General features: G+C 40.8%; 2 protein-coding genes across 3 annotated transcripts in view; both read left to right on the forward strand.

Annotated features, from left to right (window-relative positions):
- Positions 1-4,394, forward strand: part of LOC122342019 (interleukin-12 receptor subunit beta-2-like) — a 9,938-nt gene extending 5,544 nt beyond the window's left edge. Inside the window, 9 exon segments of the mRNA XM_043235812.1 lie at positions 16-92; positions 200-431; positions 811-1,002; positions 1,103-1,204; positions 2,188-2,319; positions 2,440-2,583; positions 2,744-2,816; positions 3,462-3,537; positions 3,633-4,394. Coding sequence (XP_043091747.1) covers positions 16-92; positions 200-431; positions 811-1,002; positions 1,103-1,204; positions 2,188-2,319; positions 2,440-2,583; positions 2,744-2,816; positions 3,462-3,537; positions 3,633-4,013 — 1,409 coding nt within the window. The 3' untranslated portion in view covers positions 4,014-4,394.
- A 1,036-nt stretch (positions 4,395-5,430) lies between these two features.
- On the forward strand, positions 5,431-20,742 carry LOC122342014 (transcription activator BRG1). 2 transcript variants are annotated; one of them, XM_043235808.1, is made up of 34 exons: positions 5,431-5,587; positions 7,423-7,706; positions 7,822-7,954; positions 9,474-9,917; positions 10,149-10,247; positions 10,361-10,613; positions 10,733-10,859; positions 11,031-11,204; positions 11,334-11,507; positions 11,607-11,774; positions 11,866-11,916; positions 12,133-12,263; positions 12,419-12,473; positions 12,895-13,004; positions 13,114-13,261; positions 13,354-13,517; positions 14,462-14,528; positions 14,679-14,789; positions 15,078-15,320; positions 15,435-15,548; positions 15,878-15,985; positions 16,076-16,162; positions 16,290-16,336; positions 16,427-16,593; positions 17,177-17,340; positions 18,057-18,284; positions 18,382-18,459; positions 18,546-18,764; positions 18,850-19,112; positions 19,490-19,595; positions 19,909-20,010; positions 20,106-20,238; positions 20,329-20,465; positions 20,560-20,742. In XM_043235808.1, exons 2-34 carry the CDS (start codon positions 7,485-7,487, stop codon positions 20,590-20,592), a joined length of 4,860 nt encoding a protein of 1,619 aa, XP_043091743.1. In that variant the 5' UTR covers positions 5,431-5,587; positions 7,423-7,484; the 3' UTR covers positions 20,593-20,742. The 2 variants fall into 2 exon arrangements, with proteins under 2 accessions (XP_043091743.1, XP_043091744.1); XM_043235809.1 differs by having other exon boundaries at positions 12,898-13,004.
- Positions 20,743-22,472: the final 1,730 nt, after the last annotated feature.

Below are 22,472 nucleotides of genomic sequence, written 5' to 3' on the forward strand. Positions count from 1 at the left end.
TTTCTCTCTTTTCAGCACCGGTTGGACAGCTGGATGTTTGGAGTGACTGCGGCCCTAATTCTGACGAGTCGTCCTGTAACGTCTATTGGAAGGTGTGGCGTGCTCCCATAATGCATCAGTATAATCGGTTCTTTTTTGGATGGGTCAGTCAAGGTCCGGAGTTTAATGAATGAACTGTCAACGTTTGACTGTCTTCCAGGAAATGCCCCCGTCTCAGGCTAGAGGGGAAATTACTAACTATATTGTAACTGTGAAGCTTAAAAATGGCACCGAGGTCAAGCAGCAGGTCCCCAGGCCATGGAGAGACGCCGGAGGTCAGAGCTGCCGGCAGCTCAAATACTACCTCAAGCCAGGCGTTGTTGGAGTGTTTGTGTCAGCCAACACCTCAATGGGCACATCGGACCCCACATGCATCCTGTTTGCTGAGAGGGGTAAGTCAGTGCCTGGTCCTTTGGCTCTAATTTTGTTCGAGCTCCGCCGAAAATGTCTGCTTATTATGTTTTTATAATTATCACTGCAGTTCGGAAGCTCTTTGAAAGACAATATAACATTTTCTAACATGTAATAATAAGAAATGTTTGTTGAGCGGGAACTTATCAAATTAGAACGATTATGTGACACTGAGGATTTATGCGACGATGCTGAAAATTCAGCTTTGTATCACACGCATAAATCTTAAAAATATATCAAATTGCTAAAAACATATGTTGCAATGTTATTTCACGCCCGTTACTGTTTTTTTGTTGTGCCCATGAACCGTTTTGAACAGAGGTGTATGATTATATCTTTGATCATATTTATGCCCTGCAGGGCCGAGAATGCCTGAGGTGAATCTGAGCGTAATCGGTGAGATCCAGGCGCTGCGGGTCTCATGGTCCATACACCCTCACTTCTCTGAGAGCGTCCTGGAATATGTGGTGCAGCACGTGTCTGTAGTACCTGACTCTCTGTGCCTGAACTGGGTCAGAGTGAAGAGGACCCGGACATCTGTCACACTCACAGGTGTGTGTGTGTGTGTGTGTGTGTGTGTGTGTGTGTGTTTGTGCAGAGCTGTAGTTTGTTGTGATGCTGATAGTGATTTTGTGTTTGTCTCCATCCACAGGTGACTTCTGGAACTACACAGCTTATAATGTGTCTCTGTTTGCGGTCTTCAACAACCACAGCACTTTCCTCAAGTCAGCAATTGCATACACACTTGAAGGAGGTATGACATCTCTTAAAGGGACAGTTCACCCAACAATATGACCCTGGACCACAAAAAAAACTGTCGTTAGGATCAGTTTTTTAAATTGAAATGTATGCATCATCTGAAAGCTGAATAATGCATGGTTTGTTGAGACAATATTTGGCTGAGATACAACTGTTTGAATAGTTGACTATTGCTACAAATGTCACAAATGAAAAAAAAAATCTGTCATTATTTGCTCGAATTAAAATATTTCTAATGAAGTCTGAAAGTATTTTTGACTGGGCACAGAAAGGTAGTAAGGTCATTGTTAAAATAGTCCATGTGACAGTGGTTCAGCCGTAATTTTTCCATTATCCATTCTCTTACAGGTTTGTAACCACAAGATCATGAGTAATAAATGACAGAATTATCTATCTCTTTAAATAATTGAATGAGCTTTTATTCTCATGACAACAGACCTAAGGCCACATGTCCACCAAAGCTCCTCACGGTCACTTTCTAGTCAGCCAACCAATCGCAGTGGAGGTGGGGCGGGACTACCGACGGTACTACGGCTGAACAACAATCGAGAAGTTCCAAGTCTCCAAGTATTTATTTCTTCACTAGATCGAATTGCCAGACTACCGTAATACGGTTATGGAATATAACGTTTGGAGAAACATTCAATTCGCTGTGAGTCTGCCATTACTTCAGCAGATATCCTGTATCATAGCAACCGCTCGAGCGTTAAAACCCGCAGAGCGCCTGGCTTTTTCATATGGCCAAAAATGCTTTGGTGGACACGTGGCCCTAGTCCTCGTGACAACGTGTTCATGTTTGCAAATACAACAGCCAAAATTCTGAAAAATATTATAGACAGGTATTCACATGAATAAATACTTGCACCTCTTTACAACTTGTATTTTACAATTTGTATAATTTATTTATTTATTTTTTTTAAGTGCTGTAATCAAATTTTGTGGCCATATAAGCCTTCATGTCTTAATCTTCCCTGCCAGTTCCTCCTAAAGTCTCTCAAATCAGCGTGAAGAACATCACTTACTCCTCTGCCACTTTGGTCTGGAGCCCCATCCCTGTAAATGAGAGCAAGGGTGTCGTCCTGCATTACTTAGTGGGCGTCAAAGAAACAGGTTTGCCATCACGGGAATTGTTTTAAAATGTATTCAAATGGACAACGGCGATTTGAAATGGTAATATTTCTCCGTTTACAGTGAGCCGATTTGTATTGATTTTGTATATCTGTGTGACAGGGTCTAATATAAGCAGTCACCGAACCAGCGTGCAGCTGTCAGAACTGCAGCCTGCCCAGCTGTACCACGTCTGGGTGAGCGCTGTGAGCGCTGCTGGCGAAGGGGACAAGCTCTTGGCCACGTTCTCCACCAGCAGAGAAAACAGTGAGTACAAGGAAGACGAGCCGTTTCTTTCTTCCTTTGGGATTTACGTTTCATGCATAATCCAAAATTCTCAGACATCCTTGCTTTTGCATACGGTGTGTAGCTCACGCATTGGGCTTTAGGTAGTAAACCAATTCTTTCCATCCATCTCATCTCCTAGGTAACGATACCCTGTTGGTTGTACTTATAATGTTGATGTCCCTGGTCTTATTTGTTTTTGTTTTTATGTTGGTGTAAGTATAGCCTTTTTATCATAATTCCATCTATATGGCCAAAAGTACATGGACACCCCTTGTAAGGGCTGCTTCACACAGAACGCTTTTCCATTCCACTGCGTTCAACTCTGACAAAAGACTTGTACTGAGCATTTATTCGCCATTCTACTCTTATTTTTCAAAGGCATAAGAAACCTAGTTTTATATACGTAGATCACCATTAATTATTAATACATAAAATGCCAAAAGAGCTTTCGCTGCGTTGAACCAGAAAAATCTAGTACGAAAGGCCTAATATTGACTTACAGAAGTAAAAGCAAGAAGTGAATTAATTTTAAATAAAGCTAAATAAGTAAATTGTACTTCAATTAATTTTGTATTTACTTTTTTTTTTTTTATCTTAAAATATTTAGAAAATGTAATTATGCTCTGTTACGCCAATGTGTGAGGGGTGTTTCAGAGCAAAATGGTATCCATATGCTTTTGGTCATCTTGTGTGTGTGTGTGTGTGTGTGTGTATAATATTAGTATTATTATTTACAGTTTGAAATTATTCTCTGCTTTCTATCAAATGTTTTGGCATATCACTGGCATTGTTTAGCATCTAGAGTTTGATGGGGGAAATTTGTCATTTTGTGATTTAAATTCCTATCTGCTCTCTAGGTACAAACCAACCTGGTGTTTTGTGAAAATCCCGGATCCAATTAACAGTAAAACATTTAAGCATATGAACTTCCAGGTGAGAGTCCGATCACTTTTGAGTGTTCCGTATGAAAGAGACGCCGCGCTAACAAAAACGGTGCAATATTCTTTCGTCTTGGGTTTTTCTTCCAGCACGCGTGGCCACGGTTCTGTTCTCCTTCCGAACTGAATATAAAGATCTCCGAGCTGGAGATCATAGAGAAGCTGGATCGCGACACGCCTGCTCCTCAATCAGAGACCGAACCGGAGAACGCTTTCATCGATATGGATCCCCAACATTTTGAGCTGCCAAATGGACTGGACGGAACGAATGAAGGTGGAGGAGAGCCTGAGGAAGAGCCTGGGGAATCAAACGGGAGAAGCATTTTAAAGCATGAGCGCTGGGCGAAGGAATACAGCGAGATGGTCGACACTGATGAAGAGAAGGATGGCGCTGATGAGGAAGAGTGGTGGGACCAGCAGTGTGTCTCAGACTATGAAAGGCATTTTTTGCCTTCTGTTGCAGCGAATTAACTTTTCGTACCTCTGTACTGAAGTGTCTTAACTCAAACAATCAGAGAGTGACTGTTTTACTAAAGAACGAGGTGTGCTTTTTAATCAGACACTGAAAAGAGTATTAAGAGAAGTGTCGGTCGTTTAAAAAGAGGTGTTGCACAACTATGCACAGGTTTTTACATTTACCGTTTTTCATACTAGCTGCAAAAAATTGACGTGACCACTAGCATCGTCAAGTTAAAAAAATAAAAAAAAAGACTATGCAGGTTTCTGGAATACTTTGCCCTATTGCCATTGGTCAGATGTTCTTGCCTCAACCTCACGCCACTGGTTGAACTAATGTTAGGCAGGTTTTGGCAGCAATGTTTTGGTCGCTCCGAAGTCACGTGATTAACACATTTCAGGAATTCAACCTACAACTGTCTTGTAGTTATCTCTGCACATTCAACCTTGTATAACGTGGAAAACATCGCACACGTGGGACACAAATGACGTTATAACTACTAGATCCTGCACACAACTGAATGTAAAAAGCTTGTTTTTGTACATAATAAGTGAACTGTGATTGTGTCAAGTAAATTTCTCATGCTTTTTGCAGTTATTTATTTGAACGATGATGTAAGATATGGCATGTAAACATTGTCAAAAAAATTTTTGTTTTTTTTTAAGACATTACAATCAATTCAGTCTTGTTGCCTCTAAAGCCTTGAATACAATAGTGAGAAAAATAAAAGTAGCTTGTCTATGTTTGTGCATCAGATGGAGAAGTATTTAAGATTATGATTGAGATTAGGTTAATTTAGATGGCTAACATTTCAGGTGGGTAAAGTTTTTTTTTACTTTTTTTTTTTAAGTCTGATTTAATAATTATAAATGCAAAAAAATACTACAATTTAAAGTAACTTATTATTTCACAGAAATTATAATGCAAAGCATCCTTACTCCAGTCTTCAGCGTCACGTGATTCACCTTCAGAAATAACTAGTGTAGTGATTTGCTATTGTTAAAACAATTATGCTGTTTAATAACTATGGAAACCATCGCCTTTTTCATTATTCTTTGATGAATGGAATGCCGAAAAGAACAGCATCTATTTGTAATAGAAATCTTTTGCAACGTTACAAACGCCTTGGCTGTTGTAGCAGAGGCTGCTATTTCATCTGGCTTTCATATAAAACGTGAGCTTCTCGGGAATTTTCTGTACTAACGTCACCGTTGCTCGTACAGAACCTGATTTCCTGTGCTACAAAATAGCGTTCATCCGCTGTTCGCGACAGTGATAGTAGCTGAAATTGAAAATAATACACATATCTACAAAAAAAAAATACACGTCCAAAGTAGGTTTCCAGGAGGCAGCCAGCGGCACCCATCCCCCATTCAACCGTGCAGCCCACATTCCGCTCCGCGTGAGGCACAAACTGGGAGTTTCCGCTCGTTGTTCAGGGGGCGCTCGCGAGCCGCTCGGGCCGCTCTAGAGATACAATCAGACCAGACGGGAGGGGGAAGCGAGAGGGAAAAGGAACTAGTCGAGCTGCCCTTTGTTTCTAGATTTGCCGAAGAGTACGGGGAAGAGACCGGCGCGAATCTATACTGTAAGTCACGCTCTAAACGCGGCACGGTGTTTGTGGAACACATGACGTCATGGCGGACTTTTGAATCAATGCGTTTCGTGTCGTTTTAGAACGCGTTCGAGCCGTTTGTTTCGCGGCTTTGCCTGCGCTCGCATCAGTCCGACATTACAGCACCGCGGCAGAATGAATGAATAAGTTTTGGGCAGGTAACTCGAGCGGGGGACCGGGGTCGAGCGTACGGGAGGCGGGTAGGATCAGTCGTCTTAAAAGAGATGCCCGCGGTCTTCACTTCTGAGTTCGAGCTTTGTAACTCATAATGTTCGGTTTTAAAAGCACTCGCGGACACGGAGAAGCGCAGCATGGCCGACTGTAATCACACATACACACAACCGGGTGCCTTGCCGTTCTTTGTCTTTCCTTTCGGCTCTTGTTTGCGGTGTTTAAACCGATTTAAATAGTTTAAACAACGTTTAAACACTCCGCCGACGCAAGCAGCGGGGTGTAAAAACGTATCGGGGACGTTTTAACCGGTTTTGAAAGTCGTTTTGTTTTATGTCTTTGGCTTTAACGGAGCTCTAATGTCTCTCTTCTTCCCTAGTTGGGTCACGTCCTTAAAAACCAGGGAAATCATTTTAGCTTTGTCGTAATTGCGCGTAACTTACATTATACAAATGTTCTACAGCATCGTCTCGTGATTTATTATCGTGTCGGACGGGGGCTTTAATGATTGCGGGATATTGTTGCTAACGTTAATGTTTAGCTAAACAATGTTAGCCGGCTGCTAATTCGCGTTAGCCTTGGGGAAAAAAAGAGAAATATGCGTTTAATTTATCACTGCTTATTAAAACGCTTATTGTTTTTCAATAAAATTGTTTTATACCGTAACTAATTCTGAGTGTTTGTAAATATGTGGTTATTTTTGTAAATAAACTCTTAACAGCTCGCTAACCGGCTTATGCTTTTTCAGGTAGTAATTGCATCATTAAAGTAATTTGTTTCGTATTCATTATTTTACTTTCATATTTTTATTAATTAAACACCACATATGTTCGTGACACATGGTTAAAAAAAACCCATTTGGATCGAGCCAGTCGACGCAAGTTGCCTTGTATAATAATTAACACCGGGGCTAGTTGTCACAGCGTTTGACACATTTGTGTGTGTCACTGTTTACATACTTTTTCTTGTTTATTAAACGCCTTTTGAATATGTTCATTGTTGTTGTCGGGTAAAAAATATACGATTAATTTACCTATCTGACTTTCAGCTAAATCGTTTGATTTTCAGTTAATTTCTATAATAATGAAATGATTTGTAATAAGTCTCATCAGTTTGTCTGAATGCGTGTATACACATGCACACACACTTTTCATATTAACACCGGACTGTTATCTAATAGGCTAACTGAAACACACTCTGATTAAAAAAAAAACCCCTTTGGGATCTTCACTGGAATATTTTGATGTAGTCACTGACATACATTAAGGCACAGATTAATTAACCCATTTTTATTCCTTGATTCAAGGGCTGTGATTTTATAATTATAACTGGATTCGTTCAACTAGTAGTTGCATGTTTTTACGTGTGTACAGAAACGGCATTAGGGCGTGAGCCGAAATATTAGTTGTGTATTAATGTTGTATTAGCCTGGGGATATTTTTCATTTCTTGTATTCTCTCGTTAATCATTTTAGCTAATAATAACAAATATTTACATATAAATGAAATTTCAATTGATATTTAACCGAATCAAATGTTTAAAACAAAGATTTGTAGTTTATAAATAATGTGCATGTCGGCAACCGATCTCGTTCATCGAGGCTGCCAGATTAAAATGAGTTGTATTTTCTGTTACAGGCTTTCTGAAAACACCTGCAGAACCTCTCACTGCCTCTCACTTCTTCCGGCTCTGCTGAGAGATGTCCACCCCTGACCCACCCATGGGCGGGACCCCTCGGCCGGGCCCTTCCCCAGGCCCTGGGCCGTCTCCAGGGGCCATGTTAGGGCCTAGTCCTGGACCCTCGCCTGGCTCTGCTCATGGCATGATGGGCCCCAGCCCTGGGCCCCCCTCCTCAGGACACCCACTACCTCCACAGGGCCCCTCAGGTTACCCCCAGGACAACATGCACCAGATGCACAAGGTACTGTCTGCTTTGATCAATATACGTCTGACTGATTTGTGGTTTTGTGGCATGTTATGTTTCTGGTGTTTGGATGGTGTCTTCGAGTCATCCTTTATTCTGTGTTGTTTTGCAGCCCATGGAAGGCATGCATGAAAAAGGCATTCCTGAAGATCAGCGCTACGGTCAAATGAAGGGTATGGGCATGAGGCAGGGTGGCCACAGCGGCATGGGACCTCCGCCCAGTCCTATGGACCAACACTCTCAAGGTATGTGCTGTTGTTGTGTTTGTTTTCTTGGGATCTAGCTGTTCGAGTCTGTTTGTATCTGTATTGTATCTCTGTCTATCTGTAATTTTGTCTATTGCTTGTCTGTTCGTTCTTCTCTCTGTTTCTTTGTATCCGTCTGTTACTTTATAACTCTATAACTTTTTTTTTTTTTTTTTTTTTTTTGTTCTGCACTCTTTCAATGCAAAAATTATTTTCTAGATTTTTTTTGTCTTGTTTTCCGTTAAAATATTTAAGAATTCTTAAATAAAGAAAGATTTTCTTATTTCCAACATTTTTAAAATCTAAGTATTTAGCTTGTTTCAAAAATCCTGTACTTTTTTGTTTACATGTTTTTACATTGAAAACAAACAAGATTTGTTGATTTTAAGGTCTAGATTTTTTTTGTCTCTTATTAATTTATTTACTTTTTATATAAAGTACTTTGAATTACCATTGTGTGTTAAATGTGCTACATAAACTTTATTTGTCTGTTTTTGTTCTGTTTATCATTATATCTATTTGATTTATCATTATTTCAGTCTTTTGTTCTTTTTCTCTCTCTGTTCTATCGGTCCTTCTGTCATTCTGTCTGTCCTTCTCTCATTCTAGCTATGATATTTGTACATGTGTGAAATATAAGAGATACAGATGTTTTGCGAGCTCTGTGTCTGTTATGGAGAACAGATGGCGCGCTCGCTTCTAAACTGTTTAGTCTGGGTATAAAAAAGCCATCCAACCTGTTTGCTCTCGTTTCCCTTTGATGTGCATTGCTTTGTTCCTCCTCTGGGGCTGCTCGCACGCTTGTTTCCATACAGACAGAGATGTTGGGCGATCAGGGTTACCCTTTTGAAACTTATTATTTGTGCAGTCCTGTAATTGTTGCACATTTATATTTAAGTGGTTCAACTTGGTACATTTTTTTACCTTGTTAGTAAAATTTGGTATCCTTTTAAATCTTTGAGAGATTTTTTTTTTCTTCTGATTTCCTGCAACCTTTGCATTGCTGTTTTTATTGCTCCTCCTGTTAAATAGAGCTGCATTGATTATTCTCTTGAAATTGCAATTAATTACGATCATCAAAGTTTACTTTGATACCATTTATACCATTGCTTGAAGCAACCGCATGCCATATTAAACAACTGAAATATGTCTTCTGTGTTAAGACTAAAATGTGAACTATACATCGGATTGGTTTCTCCTTTAAATAAAATAATAAAATTATACATAATATAATATACATAGCATTATAGTGCTATGCTAAAATTAAACTGAAACAAATACAGAAACCCTTAAGATAACATGTAAAAAGCAAAAAAGAACACATCTTAAGCACACAGAATAAAATAAGTGGATTTTAATTGATTAATTGTCGCTTTGATTATGTAACTGCAATTGCGATTAATTGTGCAGCCTTTAAACTTAAGTATTCATTTTTGCTGTGTATCCTGTCCCAACATTTTTGTACATTTTCCTTTTTGAAAATATAAAAATTTAAATTCTTCTTCTTTTTTTATTTTAGGTTACCCCTCTCCTCTAGGTGGTTCTGAACATGCCCCCAGTCCGGTACCTGCTAACGGCCCTCCGTCTGGCCCCATGATGCCCTCCGGTCCTGGTGCCATGGAGGGTGGTGATCCGCAGGCCATGGGTCAGCAGAATCGGAGCGGAGGTGCCGGTGGTGTTGCAGGTGCAGGACCCAGCGGAGGACCTCCAAACCCAGGAGGACCTGGTGGTGCTGGTGGGCCTACTCCTTTTAACCAAAACCAGCTTCACCAACTGCGGGCACAGATCATGGCCTATAAGATGCTAGCACGCGGGCAAGCTCTACCTGACCATCTCCAGATGGCGGTGCAGGGAAAACGGCCCATGCCAGGCATGCAGCCAGGGATGCCCAACATACCCCCTGCCTCAGGACAAGGAGCAGGAGGCCCCGGACCCGCGGGACCCAACTACAATAGACCACAAGGTGAGGCGATGTCTTAAATTCAACTCCCTGAAATGCTGAAATAAGCACCATTTGAAATTGGAGGACATTAAGGAGTTTTTTAGGATCCTTTTTTTCTTTGTATTATTTTCAGTAAGAATTTGCTGCATATTATTTAATCAATAATACTCAGTACCTAAATATTCTGAATAAAAAAAAAAATTGTAGAAAATCTCATAAATTGTCTTGAAATAATCTTTTTGTATGTTACAGGAATGGTCGGACCAAACATGCCTCCTCCAGGACCTTCTGGTGTTCCTCCAGGCCTTCAGGGACAACCCACCAATGGACCACCTAAATCCTGGCCTGAAGGTCAGTAAATTGTGTGAACTATCCACAATCACTACCAATTATCAATTCAATATTTAGCTTTATTGTATTCATGCGCAGAGAGTCATGTTTTTACCACATCTTTGTAATCCCAGGGCCTATGGTGAATGCTGCCGCCCCTGCGAGTGCCCCACAGAAGCTGATACCTCCTCAGCCCACAGGTCGCCCGTCTCCAGCACCACCTTCAGTTCCTCCGGCCGCTTCACCCGTCATGCCCCCTCAGACCCAGTCTCCAGGACAACCAGCCCAGCCACCCATGGTGCTTCATCAGAAACAGAACCGCATCACACCCATCCAGAAACCCCGGGGCCTGGACCCAGTGGAGATCCTCCAGGAGAGAGAGTACAGGTGAGATGAGGAAAAGAGATTAAAAACATTGATGTTTGAGTAAACACTCTCTTCGAAACCTCGAAACACCTTTTTACACCCTTTTACCAACACGTGACGTTGCTCTTTCCATCTGTCAGGTTACAGGCTCGTATTGCTCATCGTATTCAGGAGCTGGAGAACCTTCCAGGATCTCTGGCTGGAGACTTGAGGACCAAAGCCAACATTGAGCTCAAGGCACTTAGGCTCCTGAACTTCCAGAGACAGGTATGTCTTGCATCTACAGAGAATTCCCTAATTATTAAATTAAGTTAGATTTATTGTTTGCTACTTTCAAGTTTATTTAGTTTATTAATATTCATATGAACGTGTTTGTGAGTGTCTTCAGCCTTGCTATGTTTTAATGATGTTTGACCCATGTTGTCCTTCTCAACGCAGCTCCGTCAGGAGGTTGTAGTTTGCATGAGACGTGATACGGCCCTGGAGACTGCGCTGAACGGCAAGGCCTACAAGCGCAGCAAGAGACAGTCCCTGCGAGAAGCTCGTATCACAGAGAAACTGGAGAAACAGCAGAAGATCGAGCAGGAACGCAAACGCCGTCAGAAACATCAGGTAATGCATCATTCTAGCTGCTTTTCAAACCACGTGAAATGCTGTCTCCACACTTGTAAACCTGATTCAGGTTTGAATGACCAAAGATTGTTTGTGAACGAACCGCATGTTCTCTTATTGCGTTCATAGGAGTATCTCAACAGCATCCTGCAGCATGCAAAAGACTTCAAGGAATATCATCGCTCCATCACCGCAAAGATTCAGAAGTTGACCAAAGCCGTAGCCACATACCACGCCAACACCGAGAGAGAGCAGAAGAAGGAGAATGAGCGTATCGAGAAGGAGAGAATGAGAAGGCTGATGGTGAGATGCACAGACTTGGCCTTAACCATTTAAACTGGTGGACATATTTTTCTGAGCACATGTCTAAAAAAAATGTTTTTTGTACGTTTCTTCTTTCAGGCTGAAGATGAAGAGGGATACAGGAAGCTGATCGATCAGAAGAAAGACAAGCGTCTGGCTTACTTGCTGCAGCAGACGGACGAGTATGTGGCCAACCTCACAGAGCTTGTCAGAGCTCACAAAGCAGTCCAGGCCCTGAAAGACAAGAAGAAGAAGAAGAAAAAGAAGGTGATGAGATGCACTGGATTGGGAAGAATTTCTGTGAATCTAAGTCGAGTTGTCCTGAGGTGTTTATCTTCCTTTCTGCTTTCCTCCACAGAAGCCAGAGAATGCTGAGGGTGGAGCTCCTGCTTTGGGTCCAGATGGAGAGGTGAGATGTTTGGCTACAGGGCACTGGTCTTAAGCTTCACTAGGAACGTATCTAGCTCTAGGAACTCTGTTTGGGGGAACTAACATAGATACGGCTTCAGAGTAGGGTCTGATTTGTAGGTACTACTAGTGACATAAGTGCTTAATTTGTAAGTTAGCCACAAACAGTTGTAATTAATCTAATCTAATACTATGTTTGTTTTGTCTTGTATTGTAGCCTCTGGATGAGACCAGTCAAATGAGTGACCTACCGGTGAAGGTGATTCACGTGGACAGTGGGAAGATCCTCACCGGCATGGACGCTCCTAAAGCTGGACAACTGGAAGCCTGGCTGGAGATGAATCCTGGGTGAGTGAGACGCAGTACTAATTCTCAGTGTATTTATTACTGAAAAGAGGAGGAGGAGCAGCATATTATAAACGCTTAATGTCTTTATTATTTACATATATCTAAAGCAGGTTCAAAGATGTTTGTAAACGTCAAAATGCTCTTTTGTTCTGTAGATACGAGGTGGCCCCGCGGTCTGATAGTGAAGATAGCGGCTCTGAGGAGGAGGAGGTATGGCTGCCCTTGAACACTGTGCTTTCTGCAAGGGCTTTACATGCACTTGCGATAACATAACAAATCTTGGTCTTTATGCAAAAATAGAATGTCCAAAATCAGAAAGCCGTTTGAACCGTTCATGATTTAATGTTATGCCTGTAAAATGTGTTTTGACTGAACCTTATAGTGTGCATTTTATATTTACAACATCCTATTAATTTGTTAATATTTTACAGAATTACACAATTGTCTAGTTGTACATTTCATAACCCATTTGTAGTCATTATGTACATTTAGGTGGTTGTCTGATAGTTTTGAATTTATATACTTCATAACCTACATTTATTTAATATATGTTTAAATATTAATAATTGGACCAATGTCTCAAGATATTTACATTTCATTATAGTTATTGTACTTAAAATTCTTTGTAAAGGAGGAGGAGGAGGAGCCTCAGCCATCTCAGGCCCCAACAGAGGAGAAGAAGATTATTACGGATCCAGACAGTGAGGATGTTTCTGAGGTGGACGCCCGTCACATCATTGAGTAGGTTTTTTTTTTCTTCTACTACATCCAGATGCTGTCATCCCATGATCCTCCTTGGGATTATATTCTGTTGTGGTGTTGATGGTAATATCTATGATGTCTTTAACAGACATGCCAAGCAGGATGTTGACGATGAATACGGTAATGCAGCGTTCGTTAGAGGTCTGCAGTCGTACTACGCCGTGGCTCACCAAGTCACAGAGAAGGTGGACAGGCAGTCAAGCTTGTTAATAAACGGACAGCTCAAACAGTACCAGGTACAGCCCAAACGAACTACACCTCAAAGTCTTTATTGAACTCATCAGATTTGTTAAAAGGCAAGCCGTTACGGTGTCTGTCTCATCTGCAGATCAAAGGTCTGGAGTGGCTGGTGTCTCTGTATAATAATAACTTAAATGGCATTCTGGCTGATGAAATGGGTTTGGGAAAAACCATCCAGACCATTGCACTCATCACCTACCTCATGGAGTACAAACGCCTCAACGGACCCTTCCTAATCATCGTCCCCCTTTCGTGAGTTACTTTTCACTCTCTACACTAGAGCTGCACCACACTGGACAAACTGACAGGATGGCATTTCGTTTGCAGTATGCAAAATTCAGAGGTTTTTATTAGATGCCATAAATGTTAGGAAAGAATCATTCTACAATGATTGGGGTGGTTTTCTTGCTGAGAACATGTGCACATACCAGGGGCAGGTGAAGTTGGTTCTGCATGCCCTGCAGAGTTTAGCTCCAACCCTAAACAAACCTCACCTGCATGTACTTTGCCTACCCCTGGCATATACAATAACAGCTTTTGTTTTTTTTTGTGAATCGTCCTTTTAGGGCTGAACACGTTTACTTTTAAGTTTCTTTTACCTAAGGTTGTAACGGCCGAATTTCCAAAATTTTTCGCCCATTCAATATGACAAAAATAAAAAAAAATATTATTTTTATTATATTAAAAAAAAAAAAAAAAAAGTAAAATGTATTTTAAGACTACTATTATACTATAAAAGGGGGGAAAAAGCAAGTGTATATTTATAATTATGGTACAATTATAAATTACAATATTATTTACATTTGCCAATAAACCATGAAACTTATTTCAGCAGATTGTGCTTATTTACACACATGCAGCTCATGATACAGTTTTTCTTAATAATTAATTTACTGTCAAGAGAGACAAGCACTGTATTATGAAATTCAAGCCTGCACACTGTGCCATGCTCTGACACCTACAATTTTTTTTTTTTTTTAGTCACGATTCAATAGCGACTCTAAGCCATACTGCATATATTGATTTTATTTGTATATATATATTATGCAGTCCTCTACGCTGTAGCATTGTTGTACGACATCATTTTTAAAAATCTATTATGTTTGGTATATTACAGTGTATATTATATATATATATATATATATATATACATAATTAGTGTGATATGTATTGATAAAGATTTGTTTTCCTAACAGGACTCTGTCGAACTGGGTGTACGAGTTTGATAAGTGGGCTCCGTCTGTGGTGAAAGTTTCTTATAAGGTGATTGCTTGATTAATTCATGCAGTAAACAGAGTATTGAAATAAAATAGCATTAGTTATGAATGAAAATGAATTTGCTAAGTAATAAAACTGTTACTGAAGGATATTACGGGATTAATAACAAATTTTCTTGTCTTGTTTTCATCTCAGGGCTCTCCTGCTGCTCGTCGTGCTTTTGTTCCAATATTGCGCAGCGGCAAGTTCAACGTGCTGGTCACCACTTATGAGTACATCATCAAAGACAAGCAAGTGCTGGCCAAGGTACAAACCTGCCCAGGCCTGGGTGCAGAATTCAATTACTGAGCATGCCTCTCAAATTCTCTAGTCCACTTTTACACCCGTTATTGTTATAGATATTCCACTGTCGGTTTTTCGAGAATGAGTTCCGCATTTATGTGTGGATGTCACTCCCCAAACTGTGCAGTGTGTATGTGGCTGCTGGTCCTCTTAACAACATGGAAAAAGTAGTTTAGGAAAATTCTGAATGTAAAAAAATCTTGACTATGAACCGCTTGCTCAGTTTGATACTCCTCCTTTTTTTTTTTTCAGCTCCGTTGGAAGTACATGATAGTGGACGAAGGCCACCGTATGAAGAATCACCACTGCAAACTGACTCAGGTGTTGAACACGCACTACCTGGCGCCCCGGCGTCTGCTGCTCACCGGCACACCGCTGCAAAACAAGCTCCCCGAACTGTGGGCGCTGCTCAACTTCCTGTTGCCCACCATCTTCAAGAGTTGCAGCACCTTCGAGCAGTGGTTCAACGCTCCGTTTGCCATGACCGGAGAGAAGGTATGAAAACATTTAGTAGTGCTGGCGTGTTCAGACAGAATACGATAAAATGAAATGCTGCATGTCATTCTGCTCTATTAATGCATAATGTTTAAACTGCTTCCTGTTCTAAAGGTGGACCTGAACGAAGAAGAGACCATTCTGATCATCCGTCGTCTGCACAAAGTGCTCCGCCCCTTCCTGCTCAGGAGACTCAAGAAAGAAGTGGAGGCCCAACTGCCCGAAAAGGTCTGATTTATGCTTCAAACTTTTCAGCCAAAAAAAAAATCAATAAATTATTATTATTATTGTATTTTTTTATTTTACTTTTTCTCCCACTTCAATCAAAAGAGTGTGTGTTTGTGTGTGTAAATGTTTTTTTTTTTTTTTTTTTGTGTGTGTAACTTTTACTTTTTCAATATTCTTTAAATATAAAGTTTTTTGCAAATAATATGCTGATTTAAATTAGTTGAAAAAACGTATTGCCATGTTTTCTGCTGAAATGACACTTTACCATACACTTTATCCTACGGTCTTTTTTTAACATTGAAATGTAACCTCTGTTTTCTTGTGTTCAGGTGGAGTACGTGATCAAGTGCGACATGTCGGCTCTTCAGAGAGTGCTTTACAGACACATGCAGGCTAAAGGAGTTTTGCTCACCGATGGCTCTGAGAAAGACAAGAAGGTGAGAAGACGTGATTTACATCAAGAGTGAGTGTGTGTGTGTGTGTGTGTTTCTGGATGCATGTAATATCCATCTTTGTATTTGTTACAGGGTAAAGGCGGCACTAAGACTCTGATGAACACTATTATGCAGCTGAGGAAGATTTGCAACCACCCTTACATGTTCCAGCACATTGAGGTGATCATTTTTGTTTTGTTTTTACATAGTCCTCACATGGTCATTTATATTCTGTCCATTTATCTACTGGGTGCATTGCTATGTGTTTTTGTATATTTTATAATTATTGGTTTCGTTTTTTTTGCAGGAATCTTTCTCTGAGCATTTGGGTTTCACTGGAGGCATCGTTCAGGGGTACATTGATCACAAAAAAAACGTTTTCATAACACTTTTCGTTCTCATTTGATTTTCTCTGTAACCTATGCATATATGGGTTCTCTTTAGACCTGATTTGTACCGTGCCTCCGGTAAGTTTGAGCTGCTGGACCGTATCCTGCCGAAGCTCCGCGCCACCAACCACAAAGTGCTGCTCTTCTGTCAGATGACCTCGCTCATGACCATCATGGAGGATTACTTTGCCTACCGCAACTTCAAATACCTGCGCTTGGACGGTGAGTTGCTTCAGCCTGCTTTCACACAGAATGAAGAGTTTTAGGAAGATGTTTTCACATGTCCTTGGATACTATTGTATTTAATTAATATTTAAGAACATTTAAATAATTTGAAAACGGACTAAAGTATAAACATACTTTAAGACAGTTTTTTTTTTATAAATATTTAATAAAATTATAACTAAAATGGAATTAAATACTGAACAACTGGCATTCTGGGTAGTAACACTCCTTTATACATGACATGAATTTCCTGATGCATTATGCAGATGCATAATTTGAAATCACGAGTTTGTTTGCGCATCTCCAGTAAAGCTGAACTCTCTTCCATGCAGCACACAATTCAAACGGACCGACCAGCATGCGTTCTGTGGATTTAAATGATCATTAGTCATTCAAAGATTTGCTGAATGCCAATGGCAAACGAGAAAGTATTATAATGTGCTGTCAGAATAAAAGTCCCTTCTTGAGCATATCGGCCAAACAGAAAAACTTCTGTCTTTGATATATTGGTTGACCACTAATTCAAAACTACCAATCACTGACGGTTCAACCGCGATAACGTTTGTTATTTTGTCTGCAGGAACCACCAAGGCTGAGGATCGTGGCATGTTGCTGAAGAACTTTAATGATCCATCCTTTCAGTACTTTATCTTCTTGCTGAGTACCAGAGCAGGAGGTCTGGGGCTGAACCTGCAGTCCGCTGACACTGTTATCATCTTTGACAGCGACTGGAACCCTCACCAGGTACAATACTGTCCCCTTTAATATACTGCTGTCAATAGAACAAACTGTGATGAAAGTTCATGTAGTGGCTTATTCACAAATCCCACTCTCTTTATTGTAGACAGAAAAGCATAAAATGATTTATAGAACAGAATCATTGAGGAATAGAATGCATGTTATGTTAATTAAATTAATTGCAGAATTGAGTCTAGTATAGAAGTATTGTGAAATGTAATCTTTAGAATTATATTGTACAAATAGAAATTTAAAATGATTGTAGAATATAGTGTATAATTGAATGTTAATTTGTTAATCGTTTTATAATATATGAATTGTAGAATGCTTATTATAGAATAATTGTAGAAGAGAATCTTTAAATCACTGAATAGAATGTAAAATGTAATGTTTTGGGGGGGGTTTGTATACTGAAACATAGAATAAATATTGTAGCGTTTGTAGAAATGTATCCTAAATTATAATATAAACTTTTTACAAATGGAACCTTGTTGTAAATTGTTACCATGCAAGCTTTAGTACAATATAACAAGTAAAACTAAATACCATGAACATTTGTTAAATGAGAAAAAGGTTTCTATAGAATAGAATGTGCAGCAGTTTCAGTAATATTAAGCAGCAGGTTTCTTGTGATCATCACCATTCTTATTGCTGCGTTGCAGTGTCACTTGGCCTCTTTTCCCTTATTTTATTTCTAAACACTTCTTTCTCGTCTCTCCTAGGATCTGCAGGCCCAGGATCGCGCCCATCGTATCGGGCAGCAGAACGAGGTGCGTGTGCTGCGTCTGTGCACCGTGAACAGCGTGGAGGAGAAGATCCTGGCCGCTGCCAAATACAAACTGAACGTGGACCAGAAGGTCATCCAGGCCGGTATGTTCGACCAGAAGTCGTCCAGCCACGAGCGCAGAGCTTTCCTGCAGGCCATCCTGGAGCACGAAGAGCAGGATGAGGTACAGATTTCAGCCTCTGCCTGCAGCCAAGTTAATATTTGCTTAGTTAATATACACGTGTTGATATTTGCTCTCGTTGCTTTCCACCGTATCTCAGGAGGAAGATGAAGTGCCAGACGACGAGACTGTTAATCAGATGATCGCTAGAAGCGAGGAAGAGTTCGATCACTTCATGGTAAGCAGCCCTAATTGCTTAAGTTTCATTAAATCGGTGCTCTTTGTTTTGTTTGACTCTTAATTTTCCTGTTCCTTTTCGTCCAGCGCATGGATCTCGACCGCCGTCGGGAAGAGGCTCGCAACCCGAAACGCAAACCCCGGCTGATGGAGGAGGATGAGCTGCCCACCTGGATCATGAAGGACGACGCAGAAGTGGAGAGGCTCACCTGCGAAGAAGAGGAGGAGAAGATGTTCGGCCGCGGCTCCCGTCAAAGAAAAGAAGTGGACTACAGCGACTCCCTCACAGAGAAACAATGGCTGAAGGTGAATGAGAAAGCACTGCTTTGTGTTGAACATTTGGTTGTAACGAGGAAGGCCCGCGGGGTTGACGTGTTTCACTGCTTTTCAGGCCATTGAGGAAGGCACTCTGGATGAGATTGAAGAAGAGGTGCGCTACAAGAAAACAACCCGGAAGAGGAAGCGCGACCGCGACCTTGACCTTCCAGGCCCAGCCACACCCAGCTCCAGCGGGAGGAGCAGAGATAAAGATGACGATAGTAAGAAGCAAAAGAAACGAGGCCGTCCTCCTGCCGAAAAACTCTCGCCTAACCCTCCCACGCTCACCAAGAAGATGAAGAAGATTGTGGATGCCGTGATCAAATACAAGGATGGGTTAGTCACTCAATCATCTTCTCTAGCCCTTATATTACACTATGGGCCAGTTTGAATCACAGTGATTTTGGTTTTAATTTTTAGTGGTAAAAATTAGGATCATGAACGTGCATGTAATATTTTGACACTCTAAATAGTGTTTAAAAAAAGTTTCTGTTACGAATATAATGTTTCACAATTAAATCACAGAAGTAGGGGAAAAAAGTTTTGCAAGTGCTCTCTAAAGGCCAGGTGATTTTTATTTTATGCAAAAGTTTTTCCTCTTATTCTGTTCAAAATGGTGAAATGTAATGTTTCAGTCTTATAGTGATGATTTTTGTTTCATTTAATATAGATTAGATACACATTTGTGAGTTTATTTGTTTTTTCTTCTCCAGAAATGGTAGACAACTGAGTGAGGTGTTTATTCAACTGCCGTCACGTAAAGAGCTGCCAGAATATTACGAACTCATTCGCAAACCTGTGGACTTTAGGAAGATCAAGGTTTGTCCATTTTTTTTTTTTTTTGTTGTTGTTGTTTCTTCTTTTAAGTGATTAACTTGTAAATGCTGCGGCTGGTGTACCAACACTATTTGAAAAATACACTAAATATGCACTCAATAATAATAATAGTGTTTAAGGTGTAACTTGGAGCTGCTATTATTATAATAATAATAATAATAATGTAAATTGGGGCTGTTGTTAATAATAAATAATAGTGATCTTTTTTTTATGAACTGCTTTACTCTGATTGCATTGCAGGTTTATGATGTATTAGTAAATAGTGTTGAATCTTGCTCCTTTTTTTTTCTCCCAGGAACGCATTAGGAGTCATAAGTACCGTACTCTGAATGACCTGGAGAAAGATGTCATGCTTCTCTGTCAGAACGCGCAGACCTTTAACCTGGAGGGATCACTGGTAATATTTAGTTTCATTGTTAAACCTTTATAAATTTGGATATTGTTTTGTAGGTTGTACTTCGTTTGACTGATTCAAATGATGTAATATTTCAGATCTACGAAGACTCTATCGTGCTGCAGTCTGTGTTCACCAGCGTGCGGCAGAAGATCGAGAAAGAGGAAGAGAGCGAGGGAGAAGAGAGCGAGGAGGAAGAGGACGAGGTAGATGAAGGATCAGAGTCTGAATGTGAGTATGAAATGACCATTCTGACACCGTAAGGAAAATACTTTGTATAGTGCAGCTCAGATAGTTTGAGTCACGTGTCGGTGTTTTTAGCTCGTTCAGTGAAGGTGAAGATAAAGCTGAGCAGAAAGGAGAAGGTGGAGAGAGGGAAGGGAAGACGCCGTACCGGACGCAGTTGGCGCCCTAAACCTGTCGTTAGCGATGACGAAAGCGAGGAGGACCAGGAAGAGGTACACACATTCTTTTTATTTCATATAAAACATGCACTATTTGAAATCAGCACCTGTGTGCTAATTGATTTTTTATCTTAATGCTTTTGTATAGGAGCGTTCTGCTAGTGGCAGCGAGGAAGATTAAAGCTTCTTCTGGACCAATCACTTCTGCTGCAGATATGTCATTTTTACACGAGATCCGACAGACGCCCGCTCCTAAAGGGCCTAGTTTTATCCTAGAACAGCACATTTTTAGAGAGAGGACACGTACATGAAAATGATTAAATGAAAAGATTACACCATAAATGCAGAAGAAGTTTCTTCACAGATATTTAAGCAGCATCTATCTTCTTTATGTAAGGCAGATGTGTTTGCACGAAATACTATTTTCATTTCGCCATATTTTCAGTGACGCGACATGTTGAACAGATATTCGACAGATCATCAGTGGATCAGTAAAGAGCGATCATGCTTTAATGTTCTTTCCATTTAATGTGAACGTCGCCCTTCTCGTCTTCCTCCTACACTAGAATGAAAATCTGGTTGTTATTTTGCTTTTTCGCTTTTCTTTCTGATCTTCTAAATTAAGATTGCAAAGAGATTGAGGTATTTCTCCTTTATAGACTTGGGAGAAATGGGGAGAATAGGTGTGTGATTCTGTATTGCAAGTCATGTCGATTAAAATGCACAATAAAAGGCACCAGAAGACTGGCTCGTTATCATGAAGACAAGTTACCTGGAGCGTATTCCAGAGTGTGGCTCTAGTTCGCCAATCTCAAAAGAGCTGCAAATTCGAGTTTGTTTCATAACAATGAAATCAGTCCATCGCCAGAGTCGCATTTGGTCGGGAGCATGTCGTAACCAGATAACTTTCTTCTTGTGTTTACCGCTGTCAATTATTTATTCATCTTTACTTTCCCCTACCGGTTAAAGGCGAACTTCAACATTATTAAACCACCAGCATCTGCCTGCCATTGGCCGAATAGAAGCAAAGACCATAAGTAGTTACTGCCCCATCAGTGGGGAACATTCATTCGTTTGAATATTCTAAGCTCGTATATTTTCTGCATGTTGAAATGGGATATTTAATATCGTTATTAACACGTTGATAACCGCTTGTAAAAATGTATTTTTTCTGTCGGTCATTTTCTCTTGCCTAATGATATTTTAAATGAAATTTGTTCACTCCGTTTCGATAGTTAAACACCGATATTAATTGAGCGCCATTGGCACCGCACTAAAGCCTCTGCCGATGGCTTAGAAAGCACCGGAACAGCCATATGGGCATATGGTGTGGAAAAATTATCTTCAATTCATAGTCGCGACACGATTTCAGTGCAAATGGTTTTATTTGCCGCTTGTAGTGAGATGACAAGTCCGCAGTGAAACGAATGACATCAAGTCTTCATTTCTGCAGACTTTCCCGCGATTCACTTACTTCGGTTTATCGCGAGATCGGGTCTCGCCCAGCTGACCGCAGAGAGGCGCCAGACAGTGACACGGGAAGGGCATCGCTGCCGCACGCAGGTCTCTCCTCAAATCAGCATAACGCAGCATCGCCGCCAGTGGCACTCAGCAGTGGTCCAGCAACAGAGACGCTTTCGGCGCCATGTTAGTGAGTCACGCGCCGTGCAGAGGCGCCATCCTGACCTTCTTCTCCATCTGCGCCATCGTAATCCCAGCCGAGCGGGCGCTTCGACCGATTACTACAGAGCCGCTTCAAACATGTTAGCCAGTTTTAAAGCAGCATACTACGGAGTGTTCGACTAGCCGGGCGCCGCACTCGTTCGTTTTCAGCCGAAGCGTTCGGCGAATGCGAGCGGTTCTGTGCGTTGACGAGTCGGCTTTTTCGCGCTTCAGGCTCAAAGTTGTTGAACCACACTACGCTTGGCTGAGGAGAAGCCGTAAATTTTCCATCTATCGCGATGACCAGCGCGGTCCTCAACGTTAGTTTCTATCAGCGCAAAGGAAATCACTTCAATGCGCTTGCCGTCGCCAACATGCCGGGCAATTGCTGAATGCTTG

This window comes from Puntigrus tetrazona, chromosome 3, assembly GCF_018831695.1.
Source record: "Puntigrus tetrazona isolate hp1 chromosome 3, ASM1883169v1, whole genome shotgun sequence".
Classification (NCBI taxonomy): domain Eukaryota; kingdom Metazoa; phylum Chordata; class Actinopteri; order Cypriniformes; family Cyprinidae; genus Puntigrus; species Puntigrus tetrazona.